This window comes from Thamnophis sirtalis, unplaced genomic scaffold (genome assembly GCF_051295495.1).
Source record: "Thamnophis sirtalis isolate CommonGarterSnake01/CBP01778 unplaced genomic scaffold, rThaSir2_p1.2 scaffold_2, whole genome shotgun sequence".
In the NCBI taxonomy this organism is placed as follows: domain Eukaryota; kingdom Metazoa; phylum Chordata; class Lepidosauria; order Squamata; family Natricidae; genus Thamnophis; species Thamnophis sirtalis.
This window is the reverse complement of record NW_028261382.1, coordinates 21911516-21929255: the sequence shown is the minus strand read 5'-3', so window position 1 is coordinate 21929255 and position 17740 is coordinate 21911516. Positions and strand designations below refer to the sequence as shown.

Genomic DNA, 17740 nt, shown 5'->3' with positions numbered 1-17740 from the left:
GACGTCATAATAGATGAATTTGGTTAGTTATTGGGTTAATAAAACTGTAAGAGGCCACCTTGGACATCAAACAGGGATATTAATCATTATGAATGTTAGCTATTCACTAAGGTCAGAAGTTATCAGAAAGACAGATAGCCTTTTAAAGCTTTTAGTTTATTTTGTAAAAAAAATCCCAACTCTATTTTGTGTTTCTGTAAACAGAAAGTTTACAGAAAGTTGGACCATAAGGAAGGCTGAGCACCAAAGAATGGAGTCCTTTGAACTCTGGTGCTGGAGAAGACTCCTGCGAGTCCCTTGGACTGCAAGGCCATCCAACTGGTCAGTCCTAGAGGAGATCAACCCTGACTTCTCTTTAGAAGGCCAGATCCTGAAGAGGAAACTCAAAGACTTTGGCCATCTAAGGAGAAGGAAGGACTCCCTGGAAAAGAGCCTCATGCTGTGAACGATGGAGGGCAAAAGCAGAAGGGGACGACAGAGAAGGAGGTGGCTGGATGGAGTCACTGAAGCAGTCGGCGTGAGTTTAAATGGACCCCAGAGGATGGTAGAAGACAGGAAGGCAGAGAGGAACGTTGTCCATGGGGTCACGATGAGTTGGACATGACTTCACAACTAACAACAACAACACAAGAAATAATCACAGCTGTTTTGGAATGTAGGGAGGCCAGAAAATTTCCCCCAGCTGTTAAACCCAGCTGCAGACTCTGGTCTTACAGAATATGGAATAACAAGAGTTGGAAGGGACCTTGGAGGTCTTCTATTTCAACCTCCTGCTCAAACAGGAAACTCTTTCTGGACAAGTAACTGTCCAATCTCTTCTAGAAAGCCTCCAGTGACGGAGCACCCACAGCTTCTGAAGGCAATCCATTGGTTGATTGCTCTCACTATTAGTGTTAGTGTTAGGGTTCCTTCTATGTTGGATCACTCTTTGATTAGTTTCCATCTATTATTCCTTATCTTAGCGTCTGGTCCTCTGCAAAATAGTGCAACCCCCTTGTCTTTGTAAAATCCCTCAAATATTGGAAGGCTGCTATCATGTCTCTCCTGGTCCCTCTTTTCATTAAACTAGACATACCCAGTTCCTGCAATCCTTCTTCATATGTTTTAGCCTCCAGTCCCCCTCATCATCTTTGTTGCTCTTCTTTGCACTCTTTCTAAAGTCTCAACATTTTTTTTTATATTGTGGTGACCAAAACTGACTGCAGGATTCCAAATGTGGCCTTACCAAGGCCTTATAAAGCAGTACTAATACTTCCCGTAATCTTGATTCTATCCCTCTGTTGATGCAGCCTAGGACTGTGTTGGCTTTTTTGGCCTTAACTGCAGATCAGCAGGTCCTGCTTGCTACTTTGGGGAGGTGGTTCACGGTCTGAGCTCTCTTGCATGCCTCAGCCCTGAACCAGCTCCAAAAAACAGCAAGGCCAGAGTTACACTGACATGGAAGAGTAAGAGACACAACATTCCTGGGTTAAAACCACACACAAACAGCTCTTTCTGAAATTAAATGCCAAAAAGAAATCTTTGTAGTTGCAGTTCATGAGGTCTGCAGCACAAGGCTTTCCCCAAGCCAGCTGTATATTTCTAGCTCTTTTATCGCTTTTTTGATCTCAAGAGACAACACTTTCATCTTTCAAGTGCATCTTCAGTCATAAGTGTTTTAAAATATTCAAGGCAAGCTGCTTCTTATTTCTAAATTGGTGAAGCTTTTCACAAACAAAAGAAGAAAACAAAAAAACTAGCAAACAGTAGAGTAAGATACATAACTTTGAGAAAGAAAAAAAGGTTTCTACTAAGCTAAAACTCTTCTATTTATTACTGTTGGGATCTGTAAAATGATGGCATACAGTAAGTCCTCTAGTTACAACACCAGGGGACCACATAGCTTGGCCACAGCAATCCAGACAGTCCCAGCTGTCGTGGTAATCCCAAAACACCTGGGTCATTAAATGGAAGCAGAGAGAAATCCCTTCATAACTCCAAACAGTCGCTGAATGACTGGCCATAACTCAAGGACTATCTGCTTTGCTTTCCTACTTTAATGTTCATCTAAAGTGATTCATGTCAGCTTCAACAGGAACTGCGACTTATCTGATCCATCAGGACAGACAACTTCTGACAAAGGGGATTTAACCAAGAAATCAAAAAACTGCTTGGCAGTTGAAACTCTCTTAAAGTGAAACGAGATGGGCGGTTCAAACTGAGCTTCCTTTGTTGAAGCCATTCAGATTTGGATGCCTGTCATAAAACCTATAGCAGTATTTGGCCTTTTGAAGATTCCCTGCATGAGCCCAGCTAGCCAAATATTCTAAGGAAGATTTTGAATCATGTGAGTATATAAAGATTGATTTCAAGGAAAAAGAAAAGCAATGTGTTGTTATCTAGATGTACTGTATTTTTCGGAGTATAAGATGCACCTTTCTCCCCCCTCTAAAAGAGCATAGATATGCTGGTGCGTCTTATACACTGAATACAGCCATTTTTGGCCTCCCGAAGCTTGGCCCCCGTATTCTATTTTTGTGAAAAATGGGCAAAAACTGGGCTGGTTTTTGTGCAAAAACGAGGTCGTTTTTCCCTTCCTCAGCTTTGCTGAAGCCTACAAAATGCTTCTGGGGGCCAGGGAGGACAAAACTTGTCTTTCTTTCTTTCTTTCTTTCTTTCTTTCTTTCTTTCTTTCTTTCTTTCTTTCTTTCTGTCTTTCTTTCTTTCTTTTTTTAAAAAAATAGTTTTTATTAAACATTTTAATCTTTAAAAAGAAAGAAAAACACAACAACAACAAACAAAACATACGTAACAATATAAAGTAATTATACAGCCTTCTGTATCGGCTTTCAAGTTTAGCCTTTATAGTTCTCCATTCTGCATTGCCTTCCTATGATTTTACCTTGTCCAATAATATAATAACAGTAGTACTAACACTTATAATATTGTTTATATCACCATTATATTTACGTTCTCTATTTTCTGTTTTGGCTTCTGTTTTCTAGCCGCTTTTTTTTCTTACTTACCTCTTTGAAATCTTGGTGCGTCTTATACACCGGTGCACCTTATAGTTCAAAAAACACTATAAAGTTGTGCATAAAATTGTTGACTGCAGTGCCAATACATCTGAAGGATACCAGTTGGGTAAGGTTTAATCCAGGGGCGGGCAACGATGGCATCTTTATGAGCTGAGGACTTCAACTCCCAGAATTCCCAACTTCTCCGAACTGAAGTTCGCTTGCCATAGTTGCTCACTCCTGGCCTATAATCCGAGATCTGACCCTTATTCAGAGATTCTTGGATAGAATTCTCCTTGTAATTCCAGGTCATGCAAAAAACATCCTTCTAATTCTCCATCACACCCAACAACAGAGCTGTCAACTAGTTTAAACTGATCCAAAAAGGTGATGAATGCAAATTGTTTTGCAAAACTGGATAAGGTCTTCCAGAAAACCCAAGTTCTTGAAAAGACAGAGACAGACAGACAGACAGAGAGACAGAGAGAGAGAGACAGACAGACAGAGACAGACAGACAGACAGAAGCAAAGACAGTTAGATAGAGAGACAGAGACAGACACAGAGGGAGAGACAGAGATAGAATCTCCTATGGAAATCCGTCTGTGGTTCTCAACTGCACAGATTCTCTACCACAGAGTCAGTCCTCTGAGCCAACTCACCGGACAAAAGTGACAGGGAAAGACATAAGACACAAAAGGGAAGCAGAGTCAAAATAAATTACCTGGTGGTATTTTGCACACAGTGGCTGGGTGCCAGCCATAACGCTGGTTGCAGTTGGGGGACTGGACAAATATGGCACTGTCACTAAGGCACTCGGCAAAAACTTCCCCTCCAATGTAATACAACCTCACTCCTCTCCCTAGAAAACACAAGTTCAACATCAGGACAGCAAAGAAGACAAAGAGTTCCATCTCTTTTTTGAAAGCCCAGAAGGATTCCTTTGGGTCTTCCCTCCCTCCCTCCCAGGCATCAAGAGACACCAAAGATCTTTGCAACCTTCTTCCAAAAAGCAACTTATGTGGTGCTTTGTAACCTATCTTGACTATGTCTATGGAGAGTCTCAATCATCCAGGTCCTGGTTGTCCCAAAGGTGTTTTTCTTCTCTCTACATGGCCATTAAGATATCCCAAAGATGTCTTTCTAGAAGACATCTGGACTTTCTTGGTTTTTCCTTGAAAACGTCCAGAACTGAAGAAGCTTCTTGGATGAGAGGTGAAACATTTTCAAGGAACAACCAAGAAAGTCCAGTTGCCTTCTGAAAAAAACACCTTTGGGATATCCTGAGCAGGGGTGAAATTCAGAAGTTTCTGACAGGTTCTGGAGAACCGATAGTGGAAATTTTGAGTAGTTCGGAAAACCAGCAAATACCACATCTGGCTGGCCCTAGAGTGGGGAGGGAGTGGAGATTTTGGAATATCCTTCCCCTGTCATGCTTACCAAGCCACACCCACATAATGTAAAAAGTAAAAAAAATTGAATTTCACCACTGATTCTGATGGCCATGCAGTGAGAAGTCTGGGCTGAATTATGTATCTTGGTTCACCACGGGAGGAGAAATTGAGAGCTGGACAGAAGTTGACCCCTCTGCATCCCAGGGATAGGCAATTTGATGCTGCTCAGGAATTTTGGGCTTCAGTTCTCACCAACGTGGCTAAAGGCTGATGGGAAGCATAGTCTGAAACATCTGGAATGTGCCTTCTCTGTGCTATAGCCACTACCATATGCAAGTTATCTTAGGCCATAAGTTGCTTTCTAATAAGTCAGCCCCCTTTTCTGTAGCCTCCAGGAAGAGGCACTGATGGAAATTCCATTATTTAAAAAGTCCAAAACTGATGAAATCACTACAGCTGGAACAAAGTTTGTTTGGGGTTTTTTGGAATCTCCAAAGCATGGCAGTTCTACTTAATTCCCTCTGTTCATTGACTCCAAGAAACTGCTGCCTGCTGGAAAAAAAATGTTATGACTTGTTCACATGACTCAAAAAGAGCACCACTAAAAAACACAACTTTTTCAGAATTGGATAGGACATTTTGAGAGACTGGTTTGTAAAGTTGTTGCTCTCATCCTGTGAAAGGGAGTCCAGCTTTCCATTTGTGTTGGTGAGAGAGCCAGCTGTAATAAACAGAGTTAAAGAGCGTGCCTGTATGAAAATCACAGAAAAGTTGATGCCTTCCAAACATTAAGTTTATTATATAAACAAGAAAGATAATAAAGTCAGACAGTCTGTAATTCAATATGCAGCATCACTTTAGACGGGGTAGGGAACTATGGTCCCTTTATAACTTGTGGACTTCAACTCCCAGAATTCCTGAGCCAGTCTGGCATGTATGGCTCCTTTATGATCCATGGACTTCAACTCCCAGAATTCCTGAGAAGAATTCTGGGAGCTGAAGTCCACAGATAATAAAGGGGCCATAGTTCCCCACCCCCAACTTAAGATAAGCAAAAAAGCTATGTGTGCCCTAAAGGCTAAACTCTCCTGGCTGAGTTGTTTATGCAGGGCCTGAGTCCCTTCCACCCCCACCCCCCTTTCCAGCCCCCTCCCCCAAAGACAAGGTGATGGAAGCTACCAATGTGCCGCCTGGTGAGCTCCACTGCTGCGTTGCGGTTGACATTGGAAAGCAGGCCAAGGCAGAAGCGCTCTGAATTTGATGGGTCCGTGAAACCATCCACGGTCATTGAGGGTTGAGAAGCATGGAATGTCTCTCCCACTCGCTGGTTGAGCTCATAATAGGAAATGGAGCACCAGAAGGCAGGTTCACAGTAGGTGACCGGCTGGAGATCTGCAAAGAAAAAAGTGGAGAAGATAAACTTTGCTTCTTCTCACATGTACAGTTTTACCAGCGGCTTAAAAATGTGTGCAGGTGGTCCTCGGTTTATAAGTAAAATGTTTACAGGTAGTCAGAATAATAGAATAACAGAATAGCAGAGTTGGAAGGGACCTTGGAGGTCTTCTAGTCTGATCCCCCCCTCAAGCAGGAGACCTTATACCATTCCAGAAAAGTGGCCAATCTCTTCTTCAAAGCCTCCAGTGATGGAGCACTAACAACTTCTGAAGGCAACTTCTGTTCCACTGGTTAATTGTTCTCACTGTCAATAAATTTCTCCTTAATTCTAGGTTGCTTCTCTCCTTGATCAGTTTCCATCTGTTGCTTCTTGTCCTGCCTTCAGGTGCTTTGGAGAAGAGCTTGATCAGCCCCTCAAATATTGGAAGATTGCTATCATGTCACCCCTTCTTTTCACTAGACTAGACATACCAAATTCCTGCAACCGTTCATCATATGTTTTAGCCTCCAGCCCCCTAAATCATCTTGGTTGCTCTTCTCTGAACTCTTTCTAGTCTCAAGAGATTGGCCAACCATTTGTCTGAAAATGTATAGGGTTTCCTGCTTGAGCAGGCATGTTTGACTAGAAGACCTCCAAGGTCCCTTCCAACTCTTTTATTCTGTTAATTATTATAACAGTATTGTAGCCCAAAAAAGGTAGTAAAATCAGGTGAGACCCACTTAACTGTCTTGTTTAGAACAGAAACTGTGGTTGTAAGTCAAGGAATAGCTGTATTTTTAGTTCTTCAAGGAGTCTAGTAAGATCCAGGAGGAGGAAGGGTTGCATTACAAGCAATTATTTTTCTAATGATACACAGGTATCCCTCAACTAAGCTAGACATCCAATACATGCCCTCCAGTTAACTAAATCATGGTTTGTTGAATAATACCAATAGCACTTAGATACCACTTCACAGTGCTTCACAGCGCTCTCTAAGCGATTTACAGAGCCAGCCTCTTGCCCCGAACAATTTGGGTTCTTGTTTTATTGACCTTGGAAGAATGGAAGGCTGTGTCAACCTTGAGCCTGGTGAGATTTGAACTGCCAAATTGCAGTCAGCCGCCAGTCAGCAGAAGAAGCCTGCAGTACTGCACTCTAACCACTGCGCCACCATGGCTCATATAAACCAACATTTTGGGTTTAAATTAGGCTTTCGAATATAAAATATAGCAATTAGTTTGCAAACAAGATCAATAAAACTAAACTAAAACTAAACTATAACGGGCAGATTCACACAAATTGTGAGGTCAAAACCAAGCCACCTTCTGGCTTCTTTGCAATGTGCATAATTAACTGGTCCAGGAAAAGGGTGTTCTGGGAAATCACCCATGCTGTGCACAGTGGCACGGGAAAGGGGGACGGGGTGTCAGAAAATTAGGAAGATGACCACAGTGGCACAAACAGCCACCTCTTCAGTATGTGCACTATCGCATGCAGAAGTAGAGAAGCATTAGTCACATCACAGTGGCCACCATCTTGAAGTATTTGACTCCTGTCCAAAAATGTTGCTGGTCACTCAACACATTCAACCTCATTCCAAGGCATGGAAGGGTTGCAGCCGGTTGATGATGCAGTTTGGAGCTGCTACCATATTGCACAATGATGATGCATGGCACGCTTGTCTGACCCAAGTTTTACCAAAGTTTTGGAGATAATTGCTACTAATTAGAATAGACATATAAAAAGGTGGTGGATCAGCCCGGAAGTCCAGCTTTTGTTCCTACCCTGGCCAATAGCAATAGCCCTTATATTTATATACCACTTCAAAATGCTATACAGCCCTCTGTAAGCGGTTTACAGAATCAGCCTCTTGCCGCCAACAATCTGGGTCCTCATTTTACCGACCTCGGAAGGACAGAGTCAATCTTGAGCCATTCAGAATCGAACTGCTGGCAGTGGGCAGAATTAGCCTGCAATACTGCTTTCTAACCACTGTGCCACCAGGGCTCATAACTTTGGGAAGATGAGACTAAGGACATTCCAGCAAAATACATGAGTTTTCTGTATCCAAAGTAAGAGGCAAATTGCTACGGAAAGACATCGGATGACCAGCTTTATTCTCCATCCATTGGCGTAATTCTCTTTTAAAGCCACCAAAGATCTGCTCCCACCATATTTCAGGCTTAGTTTAGTTTAACTCTGCATTGTGTGAACAACATCAGTATACCTGCCTTGAATCCACCACTCTTAACATTTCATTGGATGATCCAACATGGGGTTGAAACACTGAAAATGACAACAGCTTCCAGATTTGTCAATGAATACAACCAAATGGTGGATGAGGACTTGGACTGCAGTCCAGTAGAGGTTGAGTGGGCAACATCTCCAAGCCAAGCAGAGTTGAGCGAAATGTTATTGGTGTCTGTGAGCCTCTTTTCAGTGGATGTTAACAAGAGCGAGCTAAATGCCACAAGACATTTGTTACTTAAATCATATTCATGCAAGATTCAAGAGCTGGCTAGTTGCCGCACATCTGTTTTCTCAATCAGGAACCAAAATAGTTTTTTTAAGAGAACTGGAAGTGATCTCAGAGTGGATTGCTTCCTTCGGATACGTACATTCATCTTGTCCCAGAGAGAAACAGGTGGCAGAACTTCAAGAGAAAATACAACCTGACAAATCTATTAACTGGGAGTGAAAGTGGAATGAGAATGCTAAATGTTGAGTCTTTTTTTCACAATAGGTCCCAATTAAAGCCACAGTTGTGCAGCACCCTCTGTGACTCTGCCTTCAGCTCCCAGGGTAAAAATCAAAGGCCCCACATTATGCTACACTTACCCAGATTACTGTGTGCAGGAGACATCGGATTCGGAGATAAATTTGGAGAACCTAGCGGGGCAGAAGGAAATTCAATGAGCCACTCTCAAACAGACTGTCATTCAGATCACACATTGCACTAACCCCAGGTTTGCATAATTGTGATCTGTTGAATAAGCCACAGGAATTGTCTTCACATGCTAAGCCAAAGTGTTTTGGTGCAGTGTACAAATTGGTTAAATTTTAAGTGTGGGTCTCATTAATCTCCACAACGCTTCCTCAAGAAAACTCTACGTTTACAATTCTAGAGTCCAAAAAGTGATCTTAAATGCTTCGGTGGGTCCAGGTTGCTTTAGGACTGGGTGAACATTGCAGAAAGCAAAGCTATACCACCTCCTCTAATTCAGGCTTGCGACGGGGGGGGGGAGGGGGGAACCAACTTTAACAAGGTTCATTTTGCCATTTGCCAAATTCAAGGAATATCTGCCTCCCTCTATTTATGGACTTCTGGAGAACTGCAGATGGCAAAGATGGAACTAAAATGGGAGAGAAGCAGAATTGGGTTTTGTACTCCCATTCAGTAATTTCTGATTAGAAATAGTTATTTTAGATACATTTGTCATGTTTCATGGCTTCTATCAGCAGTACAGTGCCGTTCTCCCCAGCCATGAACTGCGGCTCTCTCAGGCTAATATTCTTCTTGAGAAATTGCCATCAGAGAGTTGTTTTTGCTGCTTAACTAAGCTAAGAAGCCAAGATTAAGGCCTGTTCAATGTGCATCTCCTCCCTACATGGCTGGGCTTGAACCCAGGACTGTGGCTTTCCTTGTCAGCGTCAGCTGCAGCAGGAAAAATAATTCCTGGGCAGAGAAGGAGAAAATGTTGGGTTCTCCAACCTTGGTAACTTTAAGCCTGGAGGACTTCAATTCCCAGAATTCCCCAGCCAGTCATTGTTCATGTTAAGACTCACATGGGCTCTCCAAAATCTGTCCTTCCAGCAGTGAATAAGTAATCAAAAGCAGAATAGGTCTGGTTTCATTGATCTGGGAGAGCCACACCATCCAATTATGACTGGGTTTGGGTGACCAGATCTTTCAACGTAAGGCGGCCCACTCAAACTTGTAGAAATGTAGTGTTTCAAGGAGAGAACCTTAAAGAATGGGAATTCCCTGCACCCAGAAATTAAGTTTTCACCATAAAAGACCTAGTTACCCTAAAATTACCCAACAGGCTAGGATGCTCAGAACTCCCAGACACAATATAAGCACAAACCCAGCATATCTGGAACAAATAAGGTCAGTGAAAACAGCAACAATTTTCCCCAGGGAGCTAGAACAGGGATCTCCAACCTTGACAACTTTAAGCCTGGCAGACTTCAATTCCCAGAATTCCCCAGCCAGCTGGAGACTCCTGAACTAGAAGACACCTATGGTTAAAGCTATACAGAGCACAGAGCAAAAATATTTCATCCTGGGTGCCTAAAAAAATCTACATGGACCTTTAAAAAAAAAAGCCTTCAAAAATGTCTTTGGGTTGATTGTTCCTACCAGCCACCATTGCTATAACTTCTTCTTTCTTTCTTTTTCTGGGAAGTTGCCAAGGTTGCAGACCCCCTGAACTAGACCAAGGTGGGGAGGTGAGGGGGTGGGGCGAGGAGGCAAGATCACAGAGACCAGGAAGCGAGAGGAGGAAAGGATCCCCTGAGGGATGGGATGAGTTTTCAAGACTTGGCCAGAGATAAGTTGCGAGACAAGAGCACCATTTCATTTAATCCCACAAAAACCATTTCCCGGCTGTGATTTACCTGCATCTAAACTGTGGTTCATTTGATGGTCGCTGGTGTCTCCATCCTCACTCAGATATCCGGGAGGCGGTGTCTCTGAAGAAGGTGGGGGAGAAAAATTAAAACAGAGCTTTTACAAAAGCCGCCCCATTCCCAACCGCACCGAGCTATTTATCAGATGTCCCGTCTGTTTTTCTATTCAGTCAAGATCCCAAGACAGGCCAACCAAAATCCAAATACCAAGTAGAAAGCATGACTCAAAACTAATAAAAATGTTAACAAATTATTAAAACGCCTGGCAAGACAGACGCCTCTTGGCGACTTTTCTAAGAGGAGAAGTCAGGAGAGCTCCGGTTGGGGGGAGGGGGAAATCTGCAGCCTAGGATCACGCAGGAGAAGGCCTCCTCCTCCTCCTCCTCCTTCTCTTCCTCCTCTTGCCTGCAAAATGTGACAGCCAAAGAGACCCAAAAGACGAGCACAAAAGAGTAAAAAACTCTGCTGAAGGTTTGATCTTTGCAAAATAAAAAATAAGCAAAGGGCTTTATTCTTTCTTACCCCCCGGTCGTGAAATAAGCACATCTGCTAACAGATGTGACGCTCACCAGGGAATAGTGGAAGGTCGGGGTTGGAAAGAAATTGAACTGGGGGTGTAGATAAGCAGAGGGAGGCCCTGGAGTAGGAAGTCCACCAGAAGGGAGGAAGGTTTTGGTCAATACTTTCCAAAAGGATCCTCCTCTCACACCCATAATTAGTAGGTTAACCACAAAACCGGTGACAAAAAAATAAATAAAACAATTTTTGCCACTGGTTCCGTGGGCGTGGCTTGGTGGGGGGGTGTCATGTGACTGAGTGGGCGCGGCCAACTTTTTTTTCACTTTTTCAAGCATTTTTTTTCCTGCCGGTTTGGGCAAATAGGTAAGAAAAAAATGCTTTAAAAAGTGGGGGGGGGGGAAAAGATTCAACCATCGTGTGGAGCAGCTGTGAGCAGTGCAATCATCGGAACTTTTGAAAGCGCCTGTTCGCCTGAACCGGCAGGAAGAAAATGCTTCAAAAAGTGGGGGGAAAAGATTCCGACAATCGCACGGCTCACAGCTGAGCCTCGGAAGGGTTTTTTTACCAGTTTGTAGAACCAACGACAATCGTCCCTACTGATTCAGCCGAACCAGGTGGATTTCACCCCTGGGGGTAACATAGCAAGAGAGCGGGGGGGAGAGAAGGGGCATTTTTCTCCTTTGCCTGCTGCCTGTGAAAAGACCTGAAGCCCCCCCGCACCTCCCGTGCCAAAGTGAAGAGAGGTTCCTGGGACTCAAAAGGAAGCCCCTTCCCACTTCCTCTCTTCTTCCTGGGGATGCCATACCTGGAATGTAGTTGCTCTGAGGTTCGATGCCAGCTGGGAAATTCGTGTTCTCGGGAATGGAATGGCTGTAATCGTCAAGCGGAGGGAATTCGGCTGGAATTTCTGCATGTCGTGGGACCAAAACCGGAGGTAATACTGCGGAGAAAAGCAGCCAATTATAAAGGGAGACTGGAGACTAAAACCTATGAAGAACGGTTGCAAGAACAGGGTATGTCTAGTTTAATAGAAAGAAGGACTAAAGGAGACATGATAGCAGTCTTCCAATATCTCAGGGGCTGCAACAAAGAAGAAGGAGTCAAACTATTCTCCAAGGCACCTGAGGGTAGAACAAGAAGCAATGGGTGGAAACTAATCAAGGAGAGAAGCAACTTAGAACTGAGGAGGAATTTCCTGACAGTTAGAACAATTAATCAGTGGAACAGAAGTTGCCTCCAGAAGTTGTGAATGCCCCAACACTGGAAGTCTTTAAGAAGATGTCTGGAACGGTACAGGGTTTCCTGCCTAGGCAGGGGGTTGGACTAGAAGACCTCCAAGGTCCCTTCCAACTCTGCTGTTGTATTGTATTGTAAAGAAAGCCCACTTTGAGGCTTCCGGGTTTCTGACAGTGAGACCCCTATGCTCCCACCCTTTTCCCTGGGGGCTCCTGGGTTGACCCTACCTGGTGTTTCCACTCTTTGGTAGTGATATGGATTCACACAGACTTCGTCCTTCTTCATGTTGAATGCGTATTCGCACATTTCCATGGCGCGCAGTTCATGGTGGCTATGAAGGTCTGGCCACCGCCACAGCCGGCAATAGATGACGTGTGGGAGGCCTTTCCGGTGGGACACCTGCAGCCGACCATCCAGGGACCTGAATTTGGAGAGAAAAGGCACCGTTGGAGACAAGGCTTGGCTAGAAGGTCTTCGTTGGCCATTAAAAATGGTGGTAAACCATCAAAAATTAAGATTCAAGAAATTTAATAAATATTTAAATAGTTGCCACTATTAAAGGTATTCTTTTTTCAAACAAAGTTTTTTTTATTTTTTGTTACATATTTAAAATTCTTTTGTAAACAAAGTGTTGTCCAGTTTTCTCACTTTAACATTCTTACATATACATAATTCATTTTACATTATACTTCCATTTCCAATTTTAGCCGTATTTTCTTCCCATATTTTCCAACTTTTAATTTTTTTTAACAGATAAACAATGCCATTATTTATCCTTTTAGAAATAAACCAAATTTATCATTTAATTTCCATCTATTTTCTATAAGTAGCATGTATCTTCAAATTCTGCTTTTATTTAATAAACATTTTACTTAGTTAGTCTCCATAATTAATAATATTGATATAATTAACATCTTAATTGGCTACATATCATTGCCAGGATTAACATATTTCATTTTATTCTACTAATCCCCTGTTCCTGGATTCTTTTTTCCCTTTTTATATGCATTGTAACTTTTCTTCTGAATCTTTTCTCTCACTTTTTAAGTGATTAAGATTCAAAAAATTAAATAATAAATATTTAAATAGTTGCCACTATCAAAGGTATTCTTGAAATAATTTAAGAAGCTGTTAATCCGAAACAAGTCAACTGCTCATTTACAGGGTCTACACATTTACTGGATCTACCAGATCACTAAAAATGCACAGGGGAGAGGAGGAGAAATAGAAATACTACTATTTATTATCTTCTATGATCTTGTTCTTAAGGAAGAACCTAAGCGCAGCCAAGCCTACTGCAAAGTCTCCTGAGGTTTATTTGGGGGGTGTTTCCACCCCACCCCCAAAGCTACAAGGCCTTTTTATACTTTTTGATTTGTAAATTTGCAAAACAAAAACAAATCAACATGATGATGCAAACAGAAGAAAAGGACATATAATAGTGATAAAAGTAAAATAAAACTTAACCAAAAAAATCATACAGTATTAATATATAACCATCTCAGACCTTTAACAAGTTATTAAATCTGGGTTTTATATAATATAAAGACCCTTTTTAAAAAATCAGCAAAGATCATGCCTCTTGAAGGCTCTTGTTGACACGGCAGTTTTGATTCTGTTATATCCACATAGGATACGGTTTTTTTTAAAGCAGGGGTCCATAAACTTGGCAACTTTAAGACTTGTGGACTTCAACTCCCAGAATTCTCCAGCCAGCATAGTTTATGGACCCCTGCTCTAAAGCTGACCTAGAAAAGCCAAACCTCTTCATAAATCGCCAAAATATGTATTTTTGGACTTGTCTTCACCATCACATTCATACTGTTAACAATTGTGATTTTTCTGCCATGTTTGTGTTAACACTTGAGATCAAAATCTCCCTAACTTCATGTGCTTTGTATTCATTCAAATATATTTGGTGACACAACTCCAATGCTGTGTGTTGTACACAACCTGAGAAGTTGCTAGCCTGGAAACGTCTGTAGAGGACAAGATGCCCAAACAGGGCTGAGCAGGAAGGATCTCCTTGGTTGGCATGAGAACTGCCAATGCCAAGTGCCAGCATGGCCTGAAAACATCCACCATTGACCTGGAAGCCAGTGCCAACTACAACAGAACCCAGCAGCCCCACCCCCTACTCCCCCTTTCCTTACTACCACTTGAGTAGTCTCTCTGGCTCACTGGCTCTGCATTTGGGTGGAAGGGATGCCAACTGGCATGGTTTCCCCTACTGGTGGTTGACTGGCAACTCCCCTGTTTCCCTGCTCAGGGAAGGAGGCAGGAGGCCATTGTGGTCCAGTGTCAGCAACGCTGTTTCCTGTGGCAAAAGGGGACAGAAGCTAAAAGCAAACCACATCAACGTCCCAGCAACACCCCCTCTCCATGTGTCGCGTCTGGGGAAGGAGTGAGCTGGGAATACAAGGCTTCGCTGCCAGGCACTCAGCAAGATGGCATCTGGGTGCTTATAGTGGGCGGCTCTTCAAGAAGCATGAGCTGCATTGTTTGGATGGATGGAAGGATGGGAGCATGGATGGGTATCCTTGGGGCCAAACCGGGAAGTAACAAGTGTCCATTAGCTTCCATAGACAGAATTCAGTCCAACCAATCCAACCAATCAGTATACCTAATCTAAGCCATGGTCTTAGGCTATTTTTATAATAGAGCTTCCTAAGATTGCAACTGGATGTCAGCTTCCAGAGAGGGAGGGAGAGGAAAGGAGGGAGGGAGAGATGGGGGAGAGAGAGGGAAAAAGGGAGAGAGAGGGGGGGAGGGAGGGAGAGAGGGAGGAAGAGAGGCTTTCAAAAATGTCAAGAGAGCCCCAAGCCATCTTTCTGTGTCACACACTGCCACAAAGAAGAGGGGGGTTAATCTGTTTTCCAAAGCATCAGAAGGAAGGACATGAAGCAATGGATGGAAAGTAGTCAAGGAGAGAAGCAACCTAGAGCTAAGGAGAAACCTTTTGTTGGTGAGAACAATTAGCGAGTGGAAGAGTTGCCTCCAGAAGTTGTGGGTGCTCCATCATTGGAGGCTTTTAAGAAGATAGAAGAGAGACTGAAGAGACTGGACAGCCACTTGTCTGAAATGGCATATGGTCTCCTGCTTGAGCAGAGGGGTTGGACTAGAAGACCTCCAAGGTTCCTTCCAACTCTATTATTCTCTTATTCTGTCATCTCGAGATCCGTTGGCTTCGTTTTGGAGAGATTCTCTCAAGAGTTCTTTCCAATCTGTTTTTTGTTTTACTACAGATGCAACGATTTGGAATCATCAGCACACTTGGCTTCCTCCTGCTCTTCATTTACTCCAGAATGTTTATAAACACAGGCAAAACTATTGTTTGCAAGACCAATTCCTGGGGGACTCCAGTCCAGTTTGAAAACTGCCCATGGATTTGTTGGCTGTGTTGCAGACCCTAAGTTACCATAGCGATCAAAACAAGTTTCTTGAAAACAATTCAACAAAGAGCAAACATCGTTAAAAAAAAAAGCAATCAAACAAAGCCCCATAAATGTCAAGAGCTACTCTTGCCTGTGAAGGGATCAGATCCAAGAGCTTCTCACAAAGATTGTGATGGCCTTGTTTTCCTTTCAGATCGTACCTTTAGTCTGGATTCCTGTTCGCTGTTCTTTAGCATGTCGTAGGAATTCCTGCCTTCTCAAAAACCTGCTATTTCATGTGGAGTTTTAATCACCAGGGAGCAAAGAAGGAACTGGGGAAACTAATCAGGAGAGAAGCAGCCTAGACGAAGGAGAAATTTCCTGACAATGGGAACAATCTTATCTAACAAAATGAAATTCAATGTAGAGAAAAGTAAAGTCTTACGCAAGAAAAACCAAAAGTGCTCATATAGACTGGGAGAAACCAGGCTTAATAGCAGTAACTCTGAGAGGGATCTTGGAGTCTTAGTGGACAACCAGCTAAATAGCAGCCAGCAGTGTGCGGTGGCAGTCAAAAAAACCAATGCAATCCTAAATTCAGTGACGTGCGGTGAGGTTTATGGCTGGTGAGGCAGCAATTTTTTTAGACTTGTGGACTTCAACTCCCAGAATTCCACAGCCAGGCATGCTCAGTTCCAATTTAAAGTGACAGCATTTGTTTTTCTCCTTTGCTAAATAAGTTTCCTTCTTTCTTTTTCTTCTCCCTTCCCCTCCTTCCTCTTTCTCTCCCTCCCTCTACCACCTCCTGTAGAGGGCACTTTTTTAGAGGCGTTTTTAAACAGTTAAGCACTAAGCAGAGTCATCCATGGTGACTCTGGCAGCAACTAGCTCAGCCTGACTTCAGCTCTTGCCTTTTTCCTTTTACATTTTTTTTCTTTTCATGGTGACAGTAGTGAGGCTCTGCCTCCCCTGCCTCCCCTGACTGCACGTCCCTGCCTAAATTGCATTAACAGAAGGGTACAATCAAGATCAAGGGAGGTAATAATACCACTCTATAAAGCCTTAGTAAGACCACACCTATAGAGTATTGCATCCAGTTTTGGTCGCCACATTATAAAAAAGATTTTGAGACTCTAGAAAAAGTGCAGAAAAGAACAACCAAGATGATTAGGGGACTAGAGTCAAAAACGTCTGATGAATGGTTGCAGGAACTGGGCGTGGCTAATCTAGTGAAGAGAAGGACCAGGGGAGACATGATAGCAATCTTCCAATATTTGAGGGGCTGCCACAGAGAAGAGGGAGTGAAGCTATTTTCCAAAGCACCCGAAGGCCAGACAAGGAATAATGGATGGAAACTGAACAAGGAGAGATTCAACCTAGAAATAAGGAGGAATTTTCTGACAGTGAGAACCATCAACCAATGGAACAGAAGTTGCCTTCAGAAGTTGCAGGAGCTTCATCACTGGAGGCTTTCAAGAAAAGACTGGTCTGCCCTCTGTCAGAAATGGTGTAGGGTCTTTTGCTTGGGCGGGGGGGGGGGGGGGTTGGACTAGATGTTAATCTGTATCTGTATCTATCTGTAATAATTAACCAGCGGAACTGCTTGCCTCCAGAAGTTGTGAGTGCTCCATCACTGGAGGCTTTTAAGAAGAGACTGGACAGCCATTTGTCTGGAATGGTATAGGACAGGTGTCACCAACCACCTGGTTCTTGGCCCAGTTCTAGGCTGCAGCCCCTTCAGAACCGGGCTGCAGAAGTGGTGGGCAAGCACTATGGATGGTAAAAGTGATGGAGTTGGCAGAGATGGCACAACTCTCTTAATTAAAGAGAAGAAGCTATCTAGTTTTGTTTCCATTTGGAAGCCACTTCTGAACTTTTTGTCTGAAATTGAAATAATTAAACTGATTTCAGGTTTAAGGTTTCAGGTTTTGAGGAGTAGAATGACTTTGTTATTACAGAAATGGTTTGAAATATTACAAATGCGAAGCAATTTTGTATTTTACTGCATGGAAAAAAGTTAGAACTTTCTTCCTTCCTTCTGTCTTTTCCTTTTCTCTCCTTTCATTCTCTTTGCACCCTTCATTCTCCCTTCTCTTAGCTTTCCAACTTTTGTTCTTTTTTCTATTTTTATCATAATTAACTTTAATAAAATACCAAACAGAGGTATAGGTGAGCAGAGTTACACTAGTATTTCAAGGGCATCCTTGAAATTAGGA

The 17740-nt window shown here is 42.9% G+C and overlaps 1 protein-coding gene across 1 annotated transcript in view; it reads right to left on the bottom strand.

The window, feature by feature from the left end:
- SMAD3 (SMAD family member 3) overlaps positions 1–17740 on the bottom strand; it is a 64130-nt gene that overhangs the window by 11686 nt on the left and 34704 nt on the right. The window contains exons 2-7 of the mRNA XM_087704384.1: positions 12378–12571; positions 11720–11854; positions 10384–10458; positions 8602–8652; positions 5568–5780; positions 3719–3856 (exon numbers count right to left, since the gene is read on the bottom strand). Coding sequence (XP_087560510.1) covers positions 3719–3856; positions 5568–5780; positions 8602–8652; positions 10384–10458; positions 11720–11854; positions 12378–12571 — 806 coding nt within the window. The remainder of the gene's footprint in view (positions 1–3718; positions 3857–5567; positions 5781–8601; positions 8653–10383; positions 10459–11719; positions 11855–12377; positions 12572–17740) is intronic.